This window comes from Harpia harpyja, chromosome 12, assembly GCF_026419915.1.
Source record: "Harpia harpyja isolate bHarHar1 chromosome 12, bHarHar1 primary haplotype, whole genome shotgun sequence".
In the NCBI taxonomy this organism is placed as follows: domain Eukaryota; kingdom Metazoa; phylum Chordata; class Aves; order Accipitriformes; family Accipitridae; genus Harpia; species Harpia harpyja.
In genome coordinates, this window is record NC_068951.1 from 33,379,075 (window position 1) to 33,398,191 (window position 19,117).

The 19,117-nt window shown below is 50.3% G+C and overlaps 2 protein-coding genes across 3 annotated transcripts in view; both read left to right on the top strand.

The window, feature by feature from the left end:
* Nucleotides 1-1,953: 1,953 nt before the first annotated feature.
* C12H2orf72 (chromosome 12 C2orf72 homolog) lies at nucleotides 1,954-10,425 on the top strand. The gene is made up of 5 exons (XM_052805143.1): nucleotides 1,954-1,989; nucleotides 2,292-2,491; nucleotides 2,649-3,178; nucleotides 6,308-6,424; nucleotides 7,693-10,425. The coding sequence occupies exons 1-5, from the start codon at nucleotides 1,954-1,956 to the stop codon at nucleotides 7,782-7,784; spliced, it is 975 nt and encodes a 324-aa protein (XP_052661103.1). The 3' UTR covers nucleotides 7,785-10,425.
* Nucleotides 10,426-11,675: 1,250 nt separating this feature from the next.
* PSMD1 (proteasome 26S subunit, non-ATPase 1) overlaps nucleotides 11,676-19,117 on the top strand; it is a 75,524-nt gene continuing 68,082 nt past the window's right edge. For both annotated transcript variants that reach the window (XM_052803192.1, XM_052803193.1), the window contains exons 1-6: nucleotides 11,676-11,838; nucleotides 14,310-14,353; nucleotides 15,406-15,479; nucleotides 15,729-15,898; nucleotides 16,775-16,980; nucleotides 18,279-18,422. In XM_052803192.1, the coding sequence (XP_052659152.1) occupies nucleotides 11,823-11,838; nucleotides 14,310-14,353; nucleotides 15,406-15,479; nucleotides 15,729-15,898; nucleotides 16,775-16,980; nucleotides 18,279-18,422 (654 nt within the window). In that variant the 5' untranslated portion in view covers nucleotides 11,676-11,822. The remainder of the gene's footprint in view (nucleotides 11,839-14,309; nucleotides 14,354-15,405; nucleotides 15,480-15,728; nucleotides 15,899-16,774; nucleotides 16,981-18,278; nucleotides 18,423-19,117) is intronic.

Below are 19,117 nucleotides of genomic sequence, written 5' to 3' on the forward strand. Positions count from 1 at the left end.
GCCTGAGTTAGGAAGATCATTTTTTTCTGTACCTTCTCTGCAGGAATCTTCATAAATTTGGGGAATCACCTGCTTGAGAGCCCACTTCTGAGGCACTTTGGGGTCTCTATGTGACTTGCACAGCACTGCTTCAAAAGAACCCTGCAAGACCCGTGCTGTAATGAACTTTGCACATCAGACAGGGTATAACTGGCACCACCACACCGCAGGCTGTGCTTGCAGCTCGTGTAGAGTTTAAACATACTATAGGTCTTGTTGTGGCAGTTTGCAGGGAGCATCCTGCCTCCTTTGAGCCAACTTCAAGAGACCTGGGCTTCCCCGGTCAAACTGGCTGAAGCAAGTGTCTATCTTTGGCTTGTTCCTTGCAGGGAGCAGCCAAAGCTGCTGGTCCCTCTTCCCAGAGACTTTCTGCTTGTGACTGGCTCATGAACAAATCTGTGTGAGGGCTGTATCCAAAATTCTGTAGTGGAGGAGAGTATGAGCAGAGAAACCCCAAGGTGAGGGCTCCTGGGGACCAGCCCCCACTCCTGTCCCCTCCTGCTGGCACAGCTCATGGTGCCGATTACACCCAGGGCTTTTCTCCATGGGACCATGAGCAGGCTTCTGAACAGATGAGAAAAAAAATCCTTGTAAATACAAAATCTGGGCAACACTAAGGACAGACCTGGCTGTTGAATTGTGTCTGACTTTGTAGCCCTGCCATGTTGACAGCTGCTCTCAGGGCTACCACACTGGCATGGAAGCAAGGACTCTTGCAACAATAGACCCTGATCTTTGGAAGAGGCACCTAATCCTTCTGCTTTATCTCCCCCCGATTTGCTTATCAGCACTTGTCAATGAGTAAGTTACTTTTGCTAGGACCCAGGGCAGAAAGTCTCTCTGAAACTCTCGCCTGGGCTGTCTGGCCCCCACAATGCTGGCATGGGGCAGTGTTTGCTAAGCCTGTCATAGCTGGGGCAAATGTTTTCCAGGCTTAAAATTGGCAGCACATAGCAATCTTCCCGAGCTGCCACACCTCCGTTGTGCCTGGGGACCAGCCTGTGGCACATCCCTTCCCTGTGGTGGCTGCTGATCTGCTGGGCTCTGGGGATGGGTGGCTACGAGGACAGGTGGCGACGAGGATGGGCAGGGAGCAGGCACGCTGGCTCAGCCACCTTCATGGCACATCACTGATCCAGGGCAGGCACGTGGATTTCAGCTCTGCTTTTGCCCCCAGTGCTCTTGGAGCTCCTCTGCCCATCCCACAGAGATGGTTTGGTTCTGAATGGCCTCAGAGAGCGACTGGCCAAGGTGACTCCGGCCGTTTGCACCTTTGAGCTGTTTTTCCCCTCCTGAGTTCTTGCGATAAGATATTACCTGTTTAGAGGAGCCTGTTCTGATATGGCACAGGGGGAGTATTTACCCTATGCTGTGGACTGGAGATTCCTGGTTCATCTGAGAGACACAGTGACACCATGCAAGCGCCAGGGCTGCACACGGCGGCTGCTGTCACGAGGCTTTCATTCACCGTTGACTGGCAGAGCCGACTCGTGAGATATGGGTCTTTCCCCGTGGTGGGGCTGTGCAACGCATGCCAGCACTGAAGCCCTGATTATAGCTCCGTACTTATCCCTGCAAACATTTTGTGCTTTGAGGGGACATGTGTGTGTCACTGCGGAGTGCTGCCAGTGCTGGTGGGGCTGTGACTATGGGCTGTGTTTTGCATGGAGGGCAATGGATGTGGTGTTTGCAGAGGGGCAGCCAAAGGGGACTGTCTTGGGAAGGGACTCAGAGGTGCAGCGTGTGGGGTGGGGGCTGCGGCTCGGCTGTGCACTTGTGCACGAATTGGGGAACTTGTGACCAGTGAGGTGCGTATGGCCTCGAGGGGGTAATTGTTTCCCAAAGTGGAATTGTTTCCCAAATGTGGCTATAGCCTGGCCAGGCTGTGCAGCAGTGTAGTGCCTTCTACGGCACATGATGCCACGGAGACCACTCCATCATTGCCCTGGGGTATGGCATGTTACACCCTGAGGAGCACGTTATACCCTTGGGGGTGCACGATCAGCTGCTCCTCTATTGCAGCCTCGTGTGTGCCCCACTTTGCCGTCACCATAGCCTCTGCTCATCCCTCCCTCCCTCAGCTTCCTAGCCCCTCCGCAGCGCATGTTTTTTGCCTGAATTTTATCACCTCCTCCTTGGAAACAAGACCAGCCTCGCAGGAGGGCTGCGCAAGGGCTCTGAGCCTGGTTGCGTGGCAGGTCTGGGGGCCCCAGCTCCACTCGTGTACCCTCTCTGCTGTGCCCACCCGGCAGCAGGCAGGGGCTGTTCACCAGAGGGAGCTGGGGGGGGCGGGTGCCGGTCCCGGGACGGGGCTGGAGGTGCTGCAGGTCGCCTTGCACGGCGCGGTGGGGGTATCCTTGACACCGGCCTCCCCCCCGCCCCGCTGCATGGGGGTCGGCGCACCGGGTGGTGCTTGGCGCGGGGGGGGGCCGGTGCTGGAGCTGGTGCCCGGGTACGGGGCCGGGGCTGATGCAGGGTGCGAGGGACCGGTGCGCGGGGGCGGGTGGCTGGGTCAGTGGGCGGCGCGGAGTGCCGGGGCCGGGGGCGGTGCGCGGTGCCGGGCAGGGTGCGCGGCGGCGGCGGCGGCGGCGGGGGATGGCGGCGGCGGCGGCGGAGCTGCAGGAGCTGCGGGCGCTGGTGGAGCGGGCGGGCGGGCGGCGAGCCGTGCTGCTGGTGGCCGAGGTGGCGGAGGGAGCCCCGGCGGCGGCCACGCTGGCCGCCTTCGCCCGCGACCTCCTGGGCGACGAGGCGCCGCCGGGGCCGGGGCCGGGGTCGGGGTCCGGGTGCCGGTCGCGGCGGCGGGCGGGCGGCGGGCGGCGAGAGCTGGCAGCGCGGCTGCTGCTGGTGCTGTGCCGCGGCGGAGCGGCGCGGGGCCGCGGGGCCCGGGCCCGCCTGCGGGAGGTGGTGCGGGACGTGCGCGGCCGCCTGCCCCCGGTACCGCCGCCCGCCGTCGTCGGCGTCCTCCTGCCCGGCGGGGACGGGGAGGACGCGGCGGTGCTGGACGCCACGCTGCGGCGGCACTTCCCGGTGCCCGGCACGGTGCAGGCGGCCCGGTACAGCCCCGGTAGCCCCGCCGCCCTGCGCGACTGCCGCACCGCCGCCTGCCGCGCCCTGCGGGCCGCCCTGCAGCACCCCGCAGGTACCGGGGTGGGGGGGGGGGGGCAGCGGGTGGTCGGGCTGCTCCCTCCCTCCCTCCCTCGCCCGGGGGCCGGGGGCTTTTACAACGGGATTTGCTCCCTTTTCCAGCGACATCTTCCCCTCCTCGGTGGGATCTACCCCATCCTAATGGGATCTGACCGCTTCTGATGGAGCTTTCCCCCCCAGCCAGTGGGATCTGGCTTTTCCCATTGGGATCTGACCACTTCTGATGGGATATTCCCCCCCACCCAGTGGGATCTGGCTTTCCCCAATGGGATCTCTTTCATGCTGGTGGGATCGGAGGCTTTTCCCATTGGGATCTGCCTCTTTCTGGTGGGGTTCCCAGTCACAGCAGCCGGGGAGGGCAAACTTCCCAGGGGGTTGGGAAGCACTAGAGCAGCTCATGGATAGCATGGCTGTAGCAGCAGACGGCTGTGACATTGCAGCCATCTGTGTGACATGGCGGCCATCCATGCTTCTTGGGGATGTGGAATTGGGGTGTGGCCCTTGCTGTAGGGTGCGGGTGGGACCTGACCTTCCTGCAGGAGGAAGATGCTTGTGCTGGCTTTGCATAATGAATAAGAACAGCAGCAAGTGGGTGTTTGGGTTTAAAACCACGCGTCTGTTGGTGGCCAGTTTAAGGAACGTGAAGGATGGCAGGATGAAAGCTGGGTGTCAAACAGGCCTTGAGGAACAGCACTTGCCCTGGGGTGAAAGGCGAGTCATGTCTGTGTGCTGACACAGGGTGATGGGCAGCTGGGCAGGCTCTGCTGTCACAGCAGCCACACAAAACTGTCCGGGCTCACTTTAATCGTTGGCACTGCTTGTCTTGCACTGCTTCCCTTTCCTCCTCCCTTCTTTCATTTTTCCCACATTTCCCTTGCTCCCCAACATTTCCAGGAACTCTGCTCTTCTGCTGTCTCACTGTCTTTACCCCAAAGGATCCTGGCACTTGCCTGCAACACCACATTGACAGGGTCCTCTGGGATCCCTGGGACATGGGGATGGTCGGCGGCAGTTCAGGTGCTTCTTTCCATCAGCTCAGTCTAGAATCCTGGATCTGAACATTGAGGAGCTTTGAGATGGCCGGGACCCACTGCAAGGGTGCAGGGCTGTCTTCTGCCAACTCTTTGTACTGAGGCACGCTCAATCCTCTTTCCAGCTTCTCTCCTTTTGCATGCTTTTGTCTTCCTCACATTGTTCCTGCTGCAAGAATTTCTGGTGTGCTCCCAGACACCAGTGAGCCCTCCAGTTCTTGTCGCAGCAGCCTGGTGGGACAGCAGCTGCAGAGACAGAAAAACATCCCTGCATACGTGACCTTTTTCTACCTCTGCACATTGCTGGCACTTGGCTCAGTACATGTAATTTTGTGGCTAGCTGTGGATTTGTCCTTCATGCAGACATGGAAGCAACATAGCAGCCAGCAGTGAAGACAGAGGAGCAGAAGGAGCCGGGGCAGGTGTTGCAGCCTGTTTGTGTATGCTTTATAAGCATGGTGGGTGGGTAGGACTCGGCGTGTTGCTTTAATTCACCTCTGATGCTCTGCCCGGTGCTTTTAGTCATGTAAGTGTCCCAGGACCTGCATGTGTAATGAGGACGCTCATCAGCTGCAGGGTTCAACCTTAGGCAGGGGCAGCTTCTTTCCATGCCCCTGTGAGTCCTGCCTTCCCTACCTTCCAAAATCTCCATGTGGCCAGAGGGATCCCAAGCGCAGACGTGCCTCCGGAGAGCTGGGGACCTGGCAGTGCCAGGCACCAGCTTCGTTGCAGGCTGGTCTCCTTCACCCCGTGACTTTCCCCACAAGCAATGCACAAGTGGAATATTATCTTTAACGTAATGTAAGGGAGGACTGTGGGAAGAATGGACGTGGGGCTGCAAAGCAGGTTCTAGGGATGCCACTGTAAAGACGTCCTCAGTCAAGGCTGAGCTTGTCTTGTTTCCCCTCTTGACTTTGAAAAGGGCTTGTCCTAAGCTGAAAAAAGATGCTCTTGCATCTGGATAAGGATGCTGAGAGGTGTACAGTGTAAGGCTCTGTGTATGTTTGCTTGTGCTTCAAAGCCTGTTCCTTTTCCACATGCACCGCTGCTCAGCTCTGCCCGTGACAGTTGCTCTGGAGCTGCAGCCCCCCCGTGCTGGGAATGTCCTGGACGCTGTCATTTGTGCAGCGGAGCTGGAACAGGAATGGCAGGGAGGTTCCTGCATCTCTTGGGTCTAAGCAGGAATGTGCTCGGCTGCTATCCTGCCATGCCTCAGGGGTGTCCAGAGTCCCTGCGCACTGTGAGAAGGGGATGTGTTTATGGCTGGAGGTTTTGGTTTGTTGACTGGCAGGAAAGACTGCTACTGTGAACCCTTTAGTGTCGCAATGGTTTGATAAGCTGAAGGACGCTGAAGTGGTTTATCATTTGTTATCTAATTAGGAGGTGAAAGGCTGGATGATATTTCAATGGAGATGCTGAACTGCTGCTGTTGGAGACCATATAAAATATGCTGATGTAGTTTTACAAGCTGCTGTAGTGTTTTACTATAATGGCTTGAAAGCCTGTAGTAACTTGCTGTGACCCTTGTTGTCCTCCGGAATAAATACTATACACTGATGGAGGCCACATGCTCTCTGCATTTTGCAAGCAGTTACAGCTGTAGTTTTCAGTGTGCTCCAAGTCTGCGTGTCCAGCAGGTCTCCCTGGGAGGGAGGAATTCCTTAATAAAGCAGGGAGCAGTAAATAGGTTGGTGTGGCAGAAGCTGTGTGATAATACAAAAGAAAAAATTCCTTCTGCAGGAATGCCCTAACCCTGTCAGTCCGCAGCCTCGCCACGTGTACCGGCTGAGCTCCTGCCAGGTTTCTTGCTCACTCTGGGCTGCCGCACCCAGGATGGTTTTGGCAGCGAGGTGGCAAAGTAGAAACTGACACTGGCGACAAATTTCCAGGGTAGCAGAGAGGTTTCAGCCTGAAATAAGGATTGCCAGGAGCTGCTCTGTGCTTTCCAGGGTGGGCTCTGTGGAGTGGACCCGGTTTTGCTGCAAGGAGTTGTGCTCATGAAGGAGAGATGTTGCGAGTCAGCAGCAGGGAGGTGGGGGAGCAACAGGGCTGACCTGCTGCCAGTCTGAACTCATCTTCTCTGGTTTATCCAGAAGAGGGGAAAGACCGGGAGAGGTGGAGGCTCCCATCCTTCCTGCGGTGTATTTCTTCAAGCCGGAGGAGCCAGAGAAAAGGTCACGAAGCAAAAGCTGCAAACAACGTTCATGAAGGTATGCCCAGCTTCCTCCCTTGTGCTCCTGCCGTGACTGTCAAAGGTTTCTCACCGACTCCCTGGTGGTCCTGGTGTCCAAACCCCCTGCTGGTGGCCTCCTTAAGCTATTTCCAGCTCTGCAGCTGACATCTCTTCCCTGGCTGTGGTTTGGCCAGAACCTGAAGACAGCCAGCGCACATCTGTCTGCTGTGTTGCCGTCTCCCTGCTTTCTGACCTTTTGCTTATCGAAATAAAACCACGCTGGGTCTGGTGCCCAGCTACACCCCTGGGAGCACTGCTGTACTCAACCATGTTTTGCCCGAGTTTCTGGCAGCAGAATTGCTGTCTGTCTAAACAATGAATTGGAAGCATCACCTTGATCTTACGTGATGTTTTCTGCAAACACGGCTGGAAGGAGTGTTCCCAAACCACTTGCATTTGGGGTTGGCAGAGAGGAGGAAGAGGGCAGTCAGCATTGGGCTCTCTGATTCTAAAGGAAATTGTTCAGGTAACGAATGGCCTAGCATTCAGCCTTTGCTGTACCGTTGGCACTTCTGCTTGCCTTTCCCAGCAGTGATTTTCTTTTTGCAGAAGTGGCCCCATGCAGGAGGCTACAAGGCACATGGTGCGGAGATCCAGACTGCTCTATGGAGCATTTGGAGGAGGGGAAGCTCATTCACTGTAAAAAGAAATAGAATAGAATAGAATAGAATAGAATAGAATAGAATAGAATAGAATAGAATAGAATTGAATTGAATTGAATTGAATTGAATTGAATTTTCAGTTGGAAGGGACCTATCTAGTCCAACTGCCTGACCACTTCAAGGCTGACCAAAAGTTAAAGCATGTTATTAAGGGCACTGTCCAAATGCCTCTTAAACACATAAAATGCTTAAAAAGCATAAGGGTTGGAGAAAACAGCTGAAATGCCCAATTTGTGCAGCTTTGACACCTCTAGGGTCAGAAAATTTAAGTGCCTGATCTTGCTGTCAGTGCCAGGCAGGTGACGCCTCGTGGCCACGCAGCTTGTTCTGAGACTGCTGAGACCGCAGGAGGCCAGGGAGCTGGGCCCTGTCCTCCTTTGCTCATAGATCACCCCCGTTTGTTGAAGCAATGTTGAGTTTGTAAAACAAAATGAAAATCAGTTACGGAAAAAATCAGCTGTGCTTAGCTTGTGAGTAAATATCAATTGCTTCGTCCCATGCTTTCTTTTTATCTTAAGTTGCATTTTGCATGAAGAAGGGTTTCCCATTCAGATCTCCCTTGACCTCTCTCTGCTCTTTGCAGATGACCTGCAGGACCCTGAGGAAGAAGTGGCTCTGACCAGCCTGTCCCCCAACGGAAACTACGAAGAGGCTGCCGGAGGCACGGGCACCTAGAGCTGCTAGGCGCCCAGCACAGTCCATGTCCTGGATCTGCCAGATGGATTTGGAGCAGTGGGAGGAGGAGCTGGTGCATGCTCACTCACCCTCTCCTCCGAGCACCCACTGCTCCAGGGAGAAGCTGCTTGGCTTAACTCACCAGGGTGTTCTATAGCTGCCGACAGCCTCTGAGGTCCGTGCCAGGGAGCCATCCCCTGCTGCACTCTGTTGCCCGGGGGTGCCTGGAGCTGCTGCCGGACGCTGGGCTTCTGAGAAGCTCTTTGGGGATGTATCCCGTATCCTGGGTGAGATGACGTTGGGACTTTTGAGTGTGAAATGCAGCCACCTGCTTGAAGAATGAGGAATGCTTTCTAATTCTGAGCAAAGTTCCCTGCTGAGATTGCTGGGGCTGGCCTCCCCGGCAAACAGATTGTGCTGCCTTGTGTTCCTGCTTTATTGCTGCTTTGAAGCTCCTGCTCTCTCTCTGATCAAGCAAAAAAAAAGACAAATAACACGGTGGCATGGAGACTGCAATGGGACTAAATATGAGGCCTTGGATCTACCAGCTACTGAAAAGGCTTGAATGTAACTGTGTAATGTGAAGAATGCAGTAACAGCCCACTGTGGGTAGCAAGAATAATGCAAAAGATACTGATGGTAATGGCAGCTGGAGCAGAGTGTGGTTTGGGAGCAGCATCCATCCCTCTGGCTTGACCTGGTGCTCATAGACTGACTGATGGACTGCCTGGGTTGGAGCGGGTGGCAGATGGACACTAAGGTGTGGCTGATGCTAGACGGGGTTATGGGAGAGGCCCATCTTACCTAGGACATCTCCACAGCCATGTGGTGGCAGGTCTTGGAGGTGGCCTGCAGCACAAGATGTGGCTGCTTCATAAATAAATACAAAAATATAAACATAATCTATTTAAGTAGTTCCAAAGGGCTGCCTGTAGCCTGTGAGGCAACACAATTAATTACAAATCCTTGGTTTATGAGGAATATTACTATAATGCTAAGAATACCTTTTTTATTCTTACTTTAATGCAACATAAACCAGGTCTTGTTTGGGGCTGGCTGTCCTTCTGGAGTTTCATCCAGCTCAGACCAGAAACTTTGACCCATCATGTCCTGCCTACCTCTTCTCTGGGTTAGCTGCTGAATTATGTCGGTACGTCCTCCGTGCATGTCTGTCCTCTCTCTGGCTCCTTTTTTCCCAGTGGCAGCTGAAGTGTCTGCAGTCCTGCCAGCTCCAGCCAGCATTCTCCCCCAGCAGTGTGCCTTCAGCATCCCTCTAGCTCTTACCTGGAGCAGGGGATGGTTTTTTTACCCAGCTCTGCCCATGACGATGATCATCAACGATTTTCAAGAAACCATTTTTCTGTGCCTCAGTTTCCCCACCAGTAGGATGGGGACAGCAAAGCCTACCTACCTCACTGGGGTTATGATGGTAACACTGGAGCAGCGCTTAGCAGCTCTTGGGTTTAGAGTCAGTCCGTTTAATGATGGTGCTGCTTTGCCCTTTTGGCTGGGGAGTGGCTGAGGGTGTCTGGGGCATGCTGGTGGGATCAAGTGGGAGAGATGGGGAGTGTTTCCAGGTGTGCTCAGCAAGTCTCTGCGTTACCACGCTGGTCGTTTGAATGTGTTGGGATAGTTAGGCTTGGCCTACGTAGGAAAGCTTTGCCTGAAATGCAGCTGTAAGGTGCTGTAGCTGCCCCATAAGGCGGTGGGAGGGAGGGGGTAGGTGGATGCCAAGTCCATGCGAGCAGCGTTTGGGGAAGCGCATGTCACATCTCTTCACAGCAGAAACACTTTCCTGTGTGGGTGTGGGCTGGGGAGAGCAAACCTAGGAGGCAGCTGACATTGGTAGTGCGTGTTGCTCTGCAGAGAGGGCACCAAACCTGCTCTCCTTCCAGCCTGCAGGATTTCTGTAGGTTTTCTTTGCTTATGACCAGGTGGAAAATACAAATGTAATCAAGTGACTTAATAAAGTCACTTGGTGTGGCTGGCTGTATTCATGACTGCAGGCTTCAGCACTGAGTAGTAAGTGCATTCATCTTAGTGAGATGAAGGTATCCTCCTGCTCTGTCCCTGGCATGAGCGCGTAGGTCTGCTGTGCAGTGGATTCCTTCTGCTCGTCCTCACAGCAGAGGTTGCTGGGCAGTTATGTACTTTCCTGATAAAGCCCTTGGTTAGGTGAGTCCAGTAGGACTTGACAGTATGATCAGGTGAATCTTTATTTTCTTGCAGTATTTGGCCTTTGCCACCTAGAATTTACCAATGAAGACACGGCCCAAGAGTACAGATTTGCAGTTAAACCTATCTTAGAGCTACAAATCCAATGGATTTATTTATTGGTAATTTTTAAGTAAATCATGCAAGTTTACCCTTGCAGTGAGACTTTTGTGGAAGTGGATGAACTGCCTGGGAATTAGGAGGTGTAAGTGGCAATACATTTGACCAAAAGTATTGTTTTCCTTTAAGGAATTAAAGTGACTTGAATTCTGGTGGTTTTGGTTGTTTTTTTTTTTTCCCACTAGCTGGGCATGTGAAGGTGCAGCAGATGATAGTTTTACATGTTCAATTAATTTAATAATTTAAGGGCACTGTTACCTTACATGCTTGCTGTAAAGAATAAAGACAATTAATTTCTGAATTGGAATGTGCTTCAGTTTTTGTTTGCCTTAAAGTAGCATTACGCATGGTTTGGCTGATACTTCTCGTAATTTAAATAAAAGGTATATTGGGAGGGAATGGAAGTGATGCCAGTATCCAGAAGATCAACAGAATTGGTCTGTGTGCAGCTCAGGTAGGCTGCTCACCTGTGGCCAGTGGGGAAGGCTGGAGATCTTCTCAGTTGTCTGAGAAGAGCGGAGCTGAGCCTCTCAGTGTCATGGGTAGGGCTCTGATAGCTTTCATTAATAATGTTCACTAACTGAGGCCATCAGGTTTCCTCCAGGAATTCAAGCCCTTCAGAAAGTATTTTCTCCTATTTAGTAGAAACAGGTAGAAATCAATGCCGCTGATGTCTGGGTGCTTTGATCTCTTGTTGTGCAGCACCATTGCTGTTGAGCTGCATTTTCCTTGGTGCGAATCCACCAGCCTGAATTCCCCATCTGTCCGTACTGGAACCAAAGCAGGAGCCAAAATGACTCCGTGGTCCTCCAGAACCGGGGCACCTTCAGGTACGCCTCTGTGTGGGAGATCTGGACGCTGCCCTGTGCCGCAAAGTGACCGATGGGGAAAATGATTTGGTGAGGGGCTGCCAGGTGCACCTGTACGCCTGCTTCCCTTTTTAAGGGAGAAATGGGGTTTGGGTGAGGCCTTTCCCCGTGGCTACAAGGTATGCGAGAGAGAGGAGTCGGGGCCCACAGCGGCGGCCTGCGAGAGGTGCTAAATCCGTGGGGTAAAATCCCCGCCCCCCCCCCCAAAAGATGCCACCCCCGTCGCGGGCAGCCTGTCCTGGCGGGGGGGGGGCTGCCACCTGGGCGGTGCAGCCTGGCAGAAGGGGGTAGCCGTTTGTCTGGGCATAGCGCAAACACGGGCATTTACAGGGTCACCCGTGGGGATCCCACGGCCTCGATGCCCGCCCTCGCCGCCCCCAGGCAGGAGAGCGCAGGCAGGTGAAGGCTGCCTACCCTCCCAGGCCAAGCATGCGGTGGGGGCCCTGCGGGCCCGGTGTGGGGTCTGCGGAGTGTGTGTGGGAGTCCGTGGGGTCCCGTGTGGGGCCGGGGGGGGGCTGGTGAGGCCCGCGGGGAGCGCGGGGTGCCTGTGACGGGGGCAGGGGAAGGTGCGAGGCCCCGGGAGGGAGAGCTGTCCCGCTCGCGCCTGGCTGTTTCTCCGCCGCCCCGCGCAGGCGATCGCCAGGGGCACCTTTCCCGGGAGCAGCGGGGTTCTGCCGGAAGGGGACCTTCGCGCCACTTCCGGGCCGGGCGGCGGCGGAGCGGCAGCGGCGCGGCGCGGACCCCGGGCGGCGGCGGCGGCACTACCGCACCTGGGCCGGAGCGGGCCGGACCGGACCGGACCCCACCTCCCTCCGCTGGGCCGCCGGGCGGCACCATGATCACCTCGGCCGGTGAGGGAGCGGCGCGGAGTAGTGTTGCCCGCCGGGGTTTCGCTGAGTCAGGGCCGTGACTGGGCACCGCCGTAGGCCGCGGGGGCGCCGGCCGCAGCGCTCCGTGGGGCCGCCCGTCACGGGGGTCTCCCCCCCGACCCGGTCACCGCTGGCCGGTAGTCGCCGTACGCCTCGGCGGGAGCGGGAGGCCGCCCCGGTGCCCGGCGGCTCGCCGCAACCGGCGTTTTAAGCCTGAGCCGCGGGAGGCGAGGAACTGCCCAGTGCCCGCCCGTGCCCCAGGGCGGCCTCCCCCCCTTCCCCCGGGTGCTGCGGCGGCCTGAGCGGGACCGGCTCTCCGGCGGGCTCCGTGGGGACGCGCGGGAGGCAGAGGCGGCTGCCCGCCCGCCCGCCCGTCCCGGCGCCGCGTCCAGCTCCTGCCGGTACTTGAGGAGGGCACTGCGGTGGCTTTGCCGGCCCCCGGGCAGACACTGGGGTGACCTGAAGGTCTTCACCTGCTTAAAGTGAATAACGCGTAGGAGGTACAAAACAGGCGGGCAGTCGGGGTCTGTAGGAGGTACAGCAGGGAGCAAGAAAGGGGGAAGAGGCAGACTTGAACTTTGGAGGGGGTCAGAAACGCAAAGGCCTTGCAGAGGAAAAGCCAGCCTAAAGAGTCCAGGCTAACGAAGCGTGTGAGGAATTAGATGTTAAAACACTGTTTCTGGATCTATGGAGAACTTTATAGTGTAAGAAAACATGAGAAGTATTTCCAAAAGTACTCAGGCTGGGAATTAATATGTGAGCGGTTGTGACTTTGTGAGAGAAACAGTGCAGAGGATAATAGTCTGCAAGTAGCTTTCTGTTTCTGAACCCTTTGCTTTATGTTTATGTCTTTCTTTAATTGAGGAGGAGTAGGTATTCATTTCAGAGAAGTTTTAAAAACATAGAAACGGTATCTTGAATAGGAGTGAGATTGCTTCCTCCTGATAGATCAGGTAAATGCAGGAGCTTATTTAAAAAACAAAAAAAATCATACATTTGGAGTAGAGTTGCAGAAAACAGCTGGAAGGGGCACTGTGGGGTGGGCTACTGAACCTGCCTTCCTTGCCTAAGGGCCACAACAGTGCTCCTTCAGTTGTTGTTACTGGCAGACGTGTGTCTAACCTGGTTTTAAAAAATCTCTGATAGTGGAGGTTCTACAGCCTTGTTAGGCAAAGGGAATAACTGTCTTATAGTCAGAAAACTTTTCTAATCATCAAACCTCAATCTTTGAAGCTCCAAATAAAGCTTGGTCTTACTATTCCTGTTAATGTCTGCCACAAAGATCAAATTATTCTCTTTCTGCTGGCAGCTGCCCTGTACATGTATGCACTCTGTACCCTTCCCAGATTTCTGTAGACTAGCCAGTTACAGACCTCCAGTCAACTTTTGTAAGTGCCAGTTGCTAGATCTCTTTGTTCTTATTGCTCAGTTCTGAACACCCTGATTTGCTCATGACTCTTAAGACATGGTGCCCAGCACCAGACACGGCAGTCTGGCTCAGGTGTGTCAGTGCCAGGCAGAGGGAAGGATTGCCTCATATATGTGCCAAGAAACGCTCTCACTTACACACCTCAGTGTGAAGCTTGGGTTCTCTGCCTCTCATTGCAGCCTTATGATATTATTGATCATGTTTCATCTTAATCCATTCTACTACTGAGACTCCTCTCTATATTTGTACATTTTACTTTTGACCTGCACAGTCTCCTTTTAGATTTGTCAAGATCTTTTGAAAGCCCAGTTCAGCCCTCCAGTAGGCTTGCTGGCCTTTCCAATATGATGTCTTATTTAGATTTAAAAAGGTTATCAATCTATGCAACAGGTGAAAGACTGAAAGCAGTGAATTGTGTTGGACTTAGATCAGATCCTATTCCACCCCTTTCACTTGTGTCCTTGCAGCCTGACAATGAAACCGTCTATAATTATTCTTCAGATCGAGCTCACCAAATAACTGTGAACCTCTCAGTTATGTCAGTTAAACAATATTTCTGTAGCTGTTTTTGTTCAAATGTTGTTGACAGTGTCAGGAGTAAGCTGCAAGATAAGACATCTTCTCTTAGCCATGAGGTCTGTTTCCTTGACATGAGAAAAGTTAGGGTGTTTTGACATGATCTTCTTTATGCCCCTTGAGGAAGTGGGAAGTGACTTGCTCGAAAGCAGTCAGCAAACTAGGGATGGAGCTGGCAGTAAATCCCAGATTCTCCAAGTTCCTGCCTAATATCTTTTCCTCTAAGAAGGATCATCTTTTATAAACAGTGTACCTTCTCAGTTATAAATTCTGAACTATTTCATATCATGTTTAATACAAACCTGGATCTGATCTTTGAAGTTTAATACTGAAGATTTTAAACCAGCACTCCAGAGATAGCTGCATTTCCTGTTCTGTTGGTTTTGAACTAAATGAGATGTTCACTTTTGAAACAGAGTCCAAAACTGACTATGATCTTGTTTTGCAGCTGGAATTATCTCTCTTCTGGATGAAGAAGAGCCACAGCTCAAGGTAAGCTCTTACATCTGGGAGCAAATAACAGCAAGTGCATTATGTTGAGAGCTTAAAATCAGAAATTAGGGGATCTCAATAATTAATGGTTGGGGAGCACCAGGTGGGCCCCAGATCATATCTAGCCTGAAAGCTGAAAGGAGGGGCTTAAATAACGTGATAACAGATGGCAAACTTCCTTGTTTTGAACACGGATCAAACTGGAGCTTCACATGCAAAGATCTCTATTCACCAAAGCTCCCAGCTCTCTGATGATAATGGGGCTTTGCTACTTAAAAGTGTTCCAGAGACTGCATTTTGACTACGTAAAATTCAAAGCTGAAGAACATCTCAAGTTTTTAATATAATTTAAGTGATGTAAAACAAAATCACAGTTACAGTTTTCGCTTGGAAAAAAAATTACAGTAGTAGGAGAAGAAAACAGCAACAGAAACTTTACAGTCCACAGAGTATATGAATCCACAGGACAACACCAAACACTCAAAAGTGGTAATGTATTGATGATGCTTGCTAGTTACTTAAACAGTTAACATAGCCCCTTTTAGGAGGGGGATGTGCATCTTGTAATATTGGTAATCTCCTTGGAAACAGATTTAGGTGGTGATAGAGGTGAATGAGCCCTGCATTTGCTCTGAACTGATTACAAGTGGGCTGATTCTGGTCTGGATATTTTTTATCTGCTAACCTACTGTGTCCAAATAGAGTTGGCTGGCTTAGACCACAGGTCAATTCTGTGCGCTACACAAAGGTTGCCACAAAGACTTTGAAAACTTTGTATTTTAAGGAATTTCACCTATCAGTCATTTTAGCCAGTCATTCATCACAGAGAGGCCATGGGAAGGAACTTCAGGGCTGTCTTGCCTGTTAAGTGAACAGCCCTTTATTTGCAAAGGACTTGCAAAGATTAGTGAATGCTTGCAAAGATCTTTTAAAGTAGAATTTGCAGTTGAAATGGGTCAGTGTTTATGGTATCAGTCTTAGGTGGTACTTTATTTTTACTGGAGAAAGGTAATAAATGCATTTTTTATGTAATATAACTTTTTTTTTTGTAGGAGTTTGCTCTTCACAAGTTGAATGCTGTTGTCAATGACTTCTGGGCAGAAATCTCTGAGTCAGTGGACAAAATGTAAGAGAAGACACTTACTACTTCAGGGTGTGCAGCTTAAAAAAACCATGAGATATGAAGCGGATGTAGTTCTGGTTGCTTGATGCTGTTTAGTACAGCATCTAGGTCCATATTTTCCAGAAAGCACTAGTATAAGTGGATGTGGGGTTGGAGCTGTAGTCCCAAAGATGCAAGTTTGATCAAGCTGTCATGTGGCCTTAAAGAGAACTGAGCACACAGAGCTGATGCTCTTCTCTCTCTTCTTTGCAGTGAAGTTCTCTATGAAGACGAGGGCTTTCGGAGCCGGCAGTTTGCTGCTCTGGTTGCTTCTAAAGTTTTTTACCACCTGGGAGCTTTTGAGGAATCACTGAACTATGCCCTGGGAGCAGGTGACCTCTTCAATGTCAATGACAACTCGGAATATGTGGAGACGATCATTGGTAAACAACTGTTTTTGCAAAAGAAAAGCTCATGTGCTGTCAAAATTACTGTAACTTTGAGATTTTAGTTGATACATCTGCTTTTCTCCATATTCCTCTTCCTCTCCTTGTATTCATTTAAACTGATGCTGCAGCTAATTTTACCCACTTTATTTGTGCTTTCTTTCTCCTGCTTTGGGATTCTGTAATGGAACTGACTTAGGAGTTCTGGCATTTTTTTCCCATTCTTAACCCTTATTCTATTGTGAGTTCCTAATAGGAAAATTGCGTTGCTTGTTTATTGTCCTTTCTCTCATTTGTGTGCTAATGTTGTTATCAATTTCAGCATAACTTTGGAAATAATCGGCTAATAGGTGTAACTGCACACCTGAGGGGTACAATTCTTTTTTTATCCACCCTTAACAGTATAGCAAGTCAGACGTTGAATGCATGTATAATTTGAATATCTTTTTAAAAGTCTCGTCTGCTGGTATCACTTACCTTGTACAGGATATGATGGACCAGGGCTGGCTTTCAGTCTCTCCAGCCAGTGCTTACAGTGGAGCTAGGATGTCTCCTGCTGCTCTTTCCTCATTTATTTAAAATATTGTGCCACTTTGAACAAAGATCATGTCCTTGGTTCCGTTTTAAAAATATCTACTTTGTTTCAGCACTAAAATCAGAGTTTGTTAGGAGAGAATATAAGTATCTTCCACTACTGTCTGTATATGACTACGCAAATAGTTCTTGTGCCTCACCTTTGTGTAGTTTCCCATATGCTGCATTTGCTGGTAGAATGTGTGTATGCACATACTGGTCTCTTCATCTGTAAAAACCTGCAAACATCTAGGAAGTTGACTTTTCACCCCCCACCATGTTTGTTCAATATCTTTTCAGCAAAATGTATCGACCACTACACCAAGCAGTGTGTGGAGAATGCGGAGCTGCCAGAAGGGGAGAAGAAACCTGTTGATGAAAGGCTAGAAGGGATAGTGAACAAAATGTTCCAGCGATGCTTGGATGACCACAAGTACAAGCAGGCTATTGGCATTGCTCTAGAGACACGCAGACTGGACATCTTTGAGAAAACCATCCTTGAATCGGTATGTGCAAGAGACAGGAGGTGTGTGTAGCTAGTCTCTTCCAGGTATGGATCCACAAGTGAAGTACAAGATCCATGTTGCTATGGAACTTGCCCTGTTTTGTATGAACAAAAAAACATGAAACTCGGGTGTTTGGTTCAACATGCTCATGGAAGGCAGAGCCGCTCAGGGCTACCAAGTATAGAGACAACCCTATCTTTAAGAAATCTCTGAGCTGCAAGTTGCTGGGAGAATATTCCCAGGAAGCTTGGCTGTGTGCCCCCTTCTTAAGGTATTCCCTGTCAGCTACTAGCAGAGATAGGATACTGGACTAGGCAGACCTTAGGTCTGGCATAATGTAAGAACAGCTCTTTTATTTTGTTGTGCCTGTCATCTGCTGTAATTCACTGTGGGAAGGGATCCTGAGGGCTAGGTAAGTGATTTATTTATGGCAGGCAAAACAAAAAAATCCAGTGGTTGTGTGAGCTGCTCTAATTTTCAGTAAGCGGCTGTGTGCAGTCTTAGCCTGCCCTGACTGCAAGGCAGTGCAGTCTGGCTTTAACATCTTTCACTGAGGACTTAAGGTAAGTCATGTTACCTGGTAATGGCAGTAAGAGAAACATGCCTGTAGTCATTTGCAGCAGCTCAGCAGTTGTGTGTAATCTTGTTATGCTGCAGTATCTCAATCACGTGCCAGCCACATGGTTTAAATCCTTTACATTTTACCACTTTTCAGTTTACAGCTTTCCCATATTTTTGGATGGCTCCCACTTCTGTATATGGGAATGATAATCATAAGGCATCCATCTTGCTTTCTCAGTTCTGTTTGCTGTCCTATGCACTTACTAACTTAATTGCCCATTATAAATCCCTCATTTCAAATTACCTTTCTGAAGTCTAGTAGCCAAATCTGTTTCTTAGTCTCTAGGAAGAAATAGGTGTATTGGGGATCTTTTCTTGGTGCATGGTTTATTTTGCTGACATTTTATGTTAGTGCAGTGAATTTCACTGCGTTCAAGAATGATTATTCAAACAAGAAAGGTGAAGAAGGGGAAATAGGTATTGAACTTTTAAATTAAGCTTTTGCATGTTTTAGCTACTGAATTAAATATTGGTCCTGTACATTTTTAGTAGTATTTTTTCTTTAAACTGCAACACACCTGCATATAAGCTTTTCTGAAAATGGGAAACGAAACTGAAGGTTTATATGTGCATGTGTTTTGCTCTGCTTTTTAAAATAGAAAGGAGGTAGCTTTATTCTAATTTCTAAATCCTTGTCAGTGCAAACCCAGACTTGATATCCCTGAATTTTATTTCAGAATGATGTTCCTGGGATGCTAGCTTACAGCTTGAAGCTCTGTATGTCTTTGATGCAGAATAAACAGTTCCGTAACAAAGTCTTGAGAGTTCTAGTTAAAATCTACATGAATCTGGAGAAACCAGACTTCATCAACGTGTGCCAGGTAAACTTCTCAGAGTGATGTTTAAAGATCAATCAAAAGTTACTCTTTAGATGCATTTGACTTGACATCTACCTGACCTCTGTTTTTTATTCAGTTAAGTATCTTTTCCTGGTTGCATGCTTCAAATAAATATCAAAGTGAGATCAACTTGAAAAAGATGCAAATATTGCACATTTGGTCAATTTATAGAGAAAGAAACACATTCAAAGGCAGTTTGGGGTGTAGACAACTCTGACAGAATATTTCAAGCCTATGTGACGAGTATCGGATGGTAGGTTCGCAGCTTGGAATTTTATTTATTCCTCCAAAGAACATTTACAGTGCTTTGTTTTTTGGAAAGCCATTGTCTGAAAGCATTTAGACAACTAGTTATGAAGTTACTCAAGATGTTCTCAGGCTTTTGCCAATCTTGGTATTCCATGTACATGTGACTCAGGAGTGTTACGCCTGTTCCATTTTAGCTGAGACATGCTTACAAAATGATTGATGCTTCTTTAATGTTCTTTTGAAATTTCTGTGTTTAGCAGGACAACATTGTCAGTTTCCAAAGATAAAGGTGCAGAAATAGGAAGGCTTGAATGGTGTGTCTTGAATTCGTAATACATGGTCTTGTTTTTAAACTGACCTATGAAAACGCTTCAAAGATTTCTATTATTTCCTATGAGAGAGAGAGAGAATTTTTCTTTCTTTGAAGG

Coding starts and splice junctions, on each gene's coding strand:
- C12H2orf72 (XM_052805143.1), top strand. CDS start 1,954: ATGATGCCACGGAGACCACTCCATCATTGCCCTGGG. Junction 2,492..2,648: donor GTGCTGGAGCTGGTGCCCGG/GTACGGGGCCGG, acceptor GGCGGCGGCGGC/GGCGGAGCTGCAGGAGCTGC. Junction 3,179..6,307: donor CGCCCTGCAGCACCCCGCAG/GTACCGGGGTGG, acceptor TGGTTTATCCAG/AAGAGGGGAAAGACCGGGAG.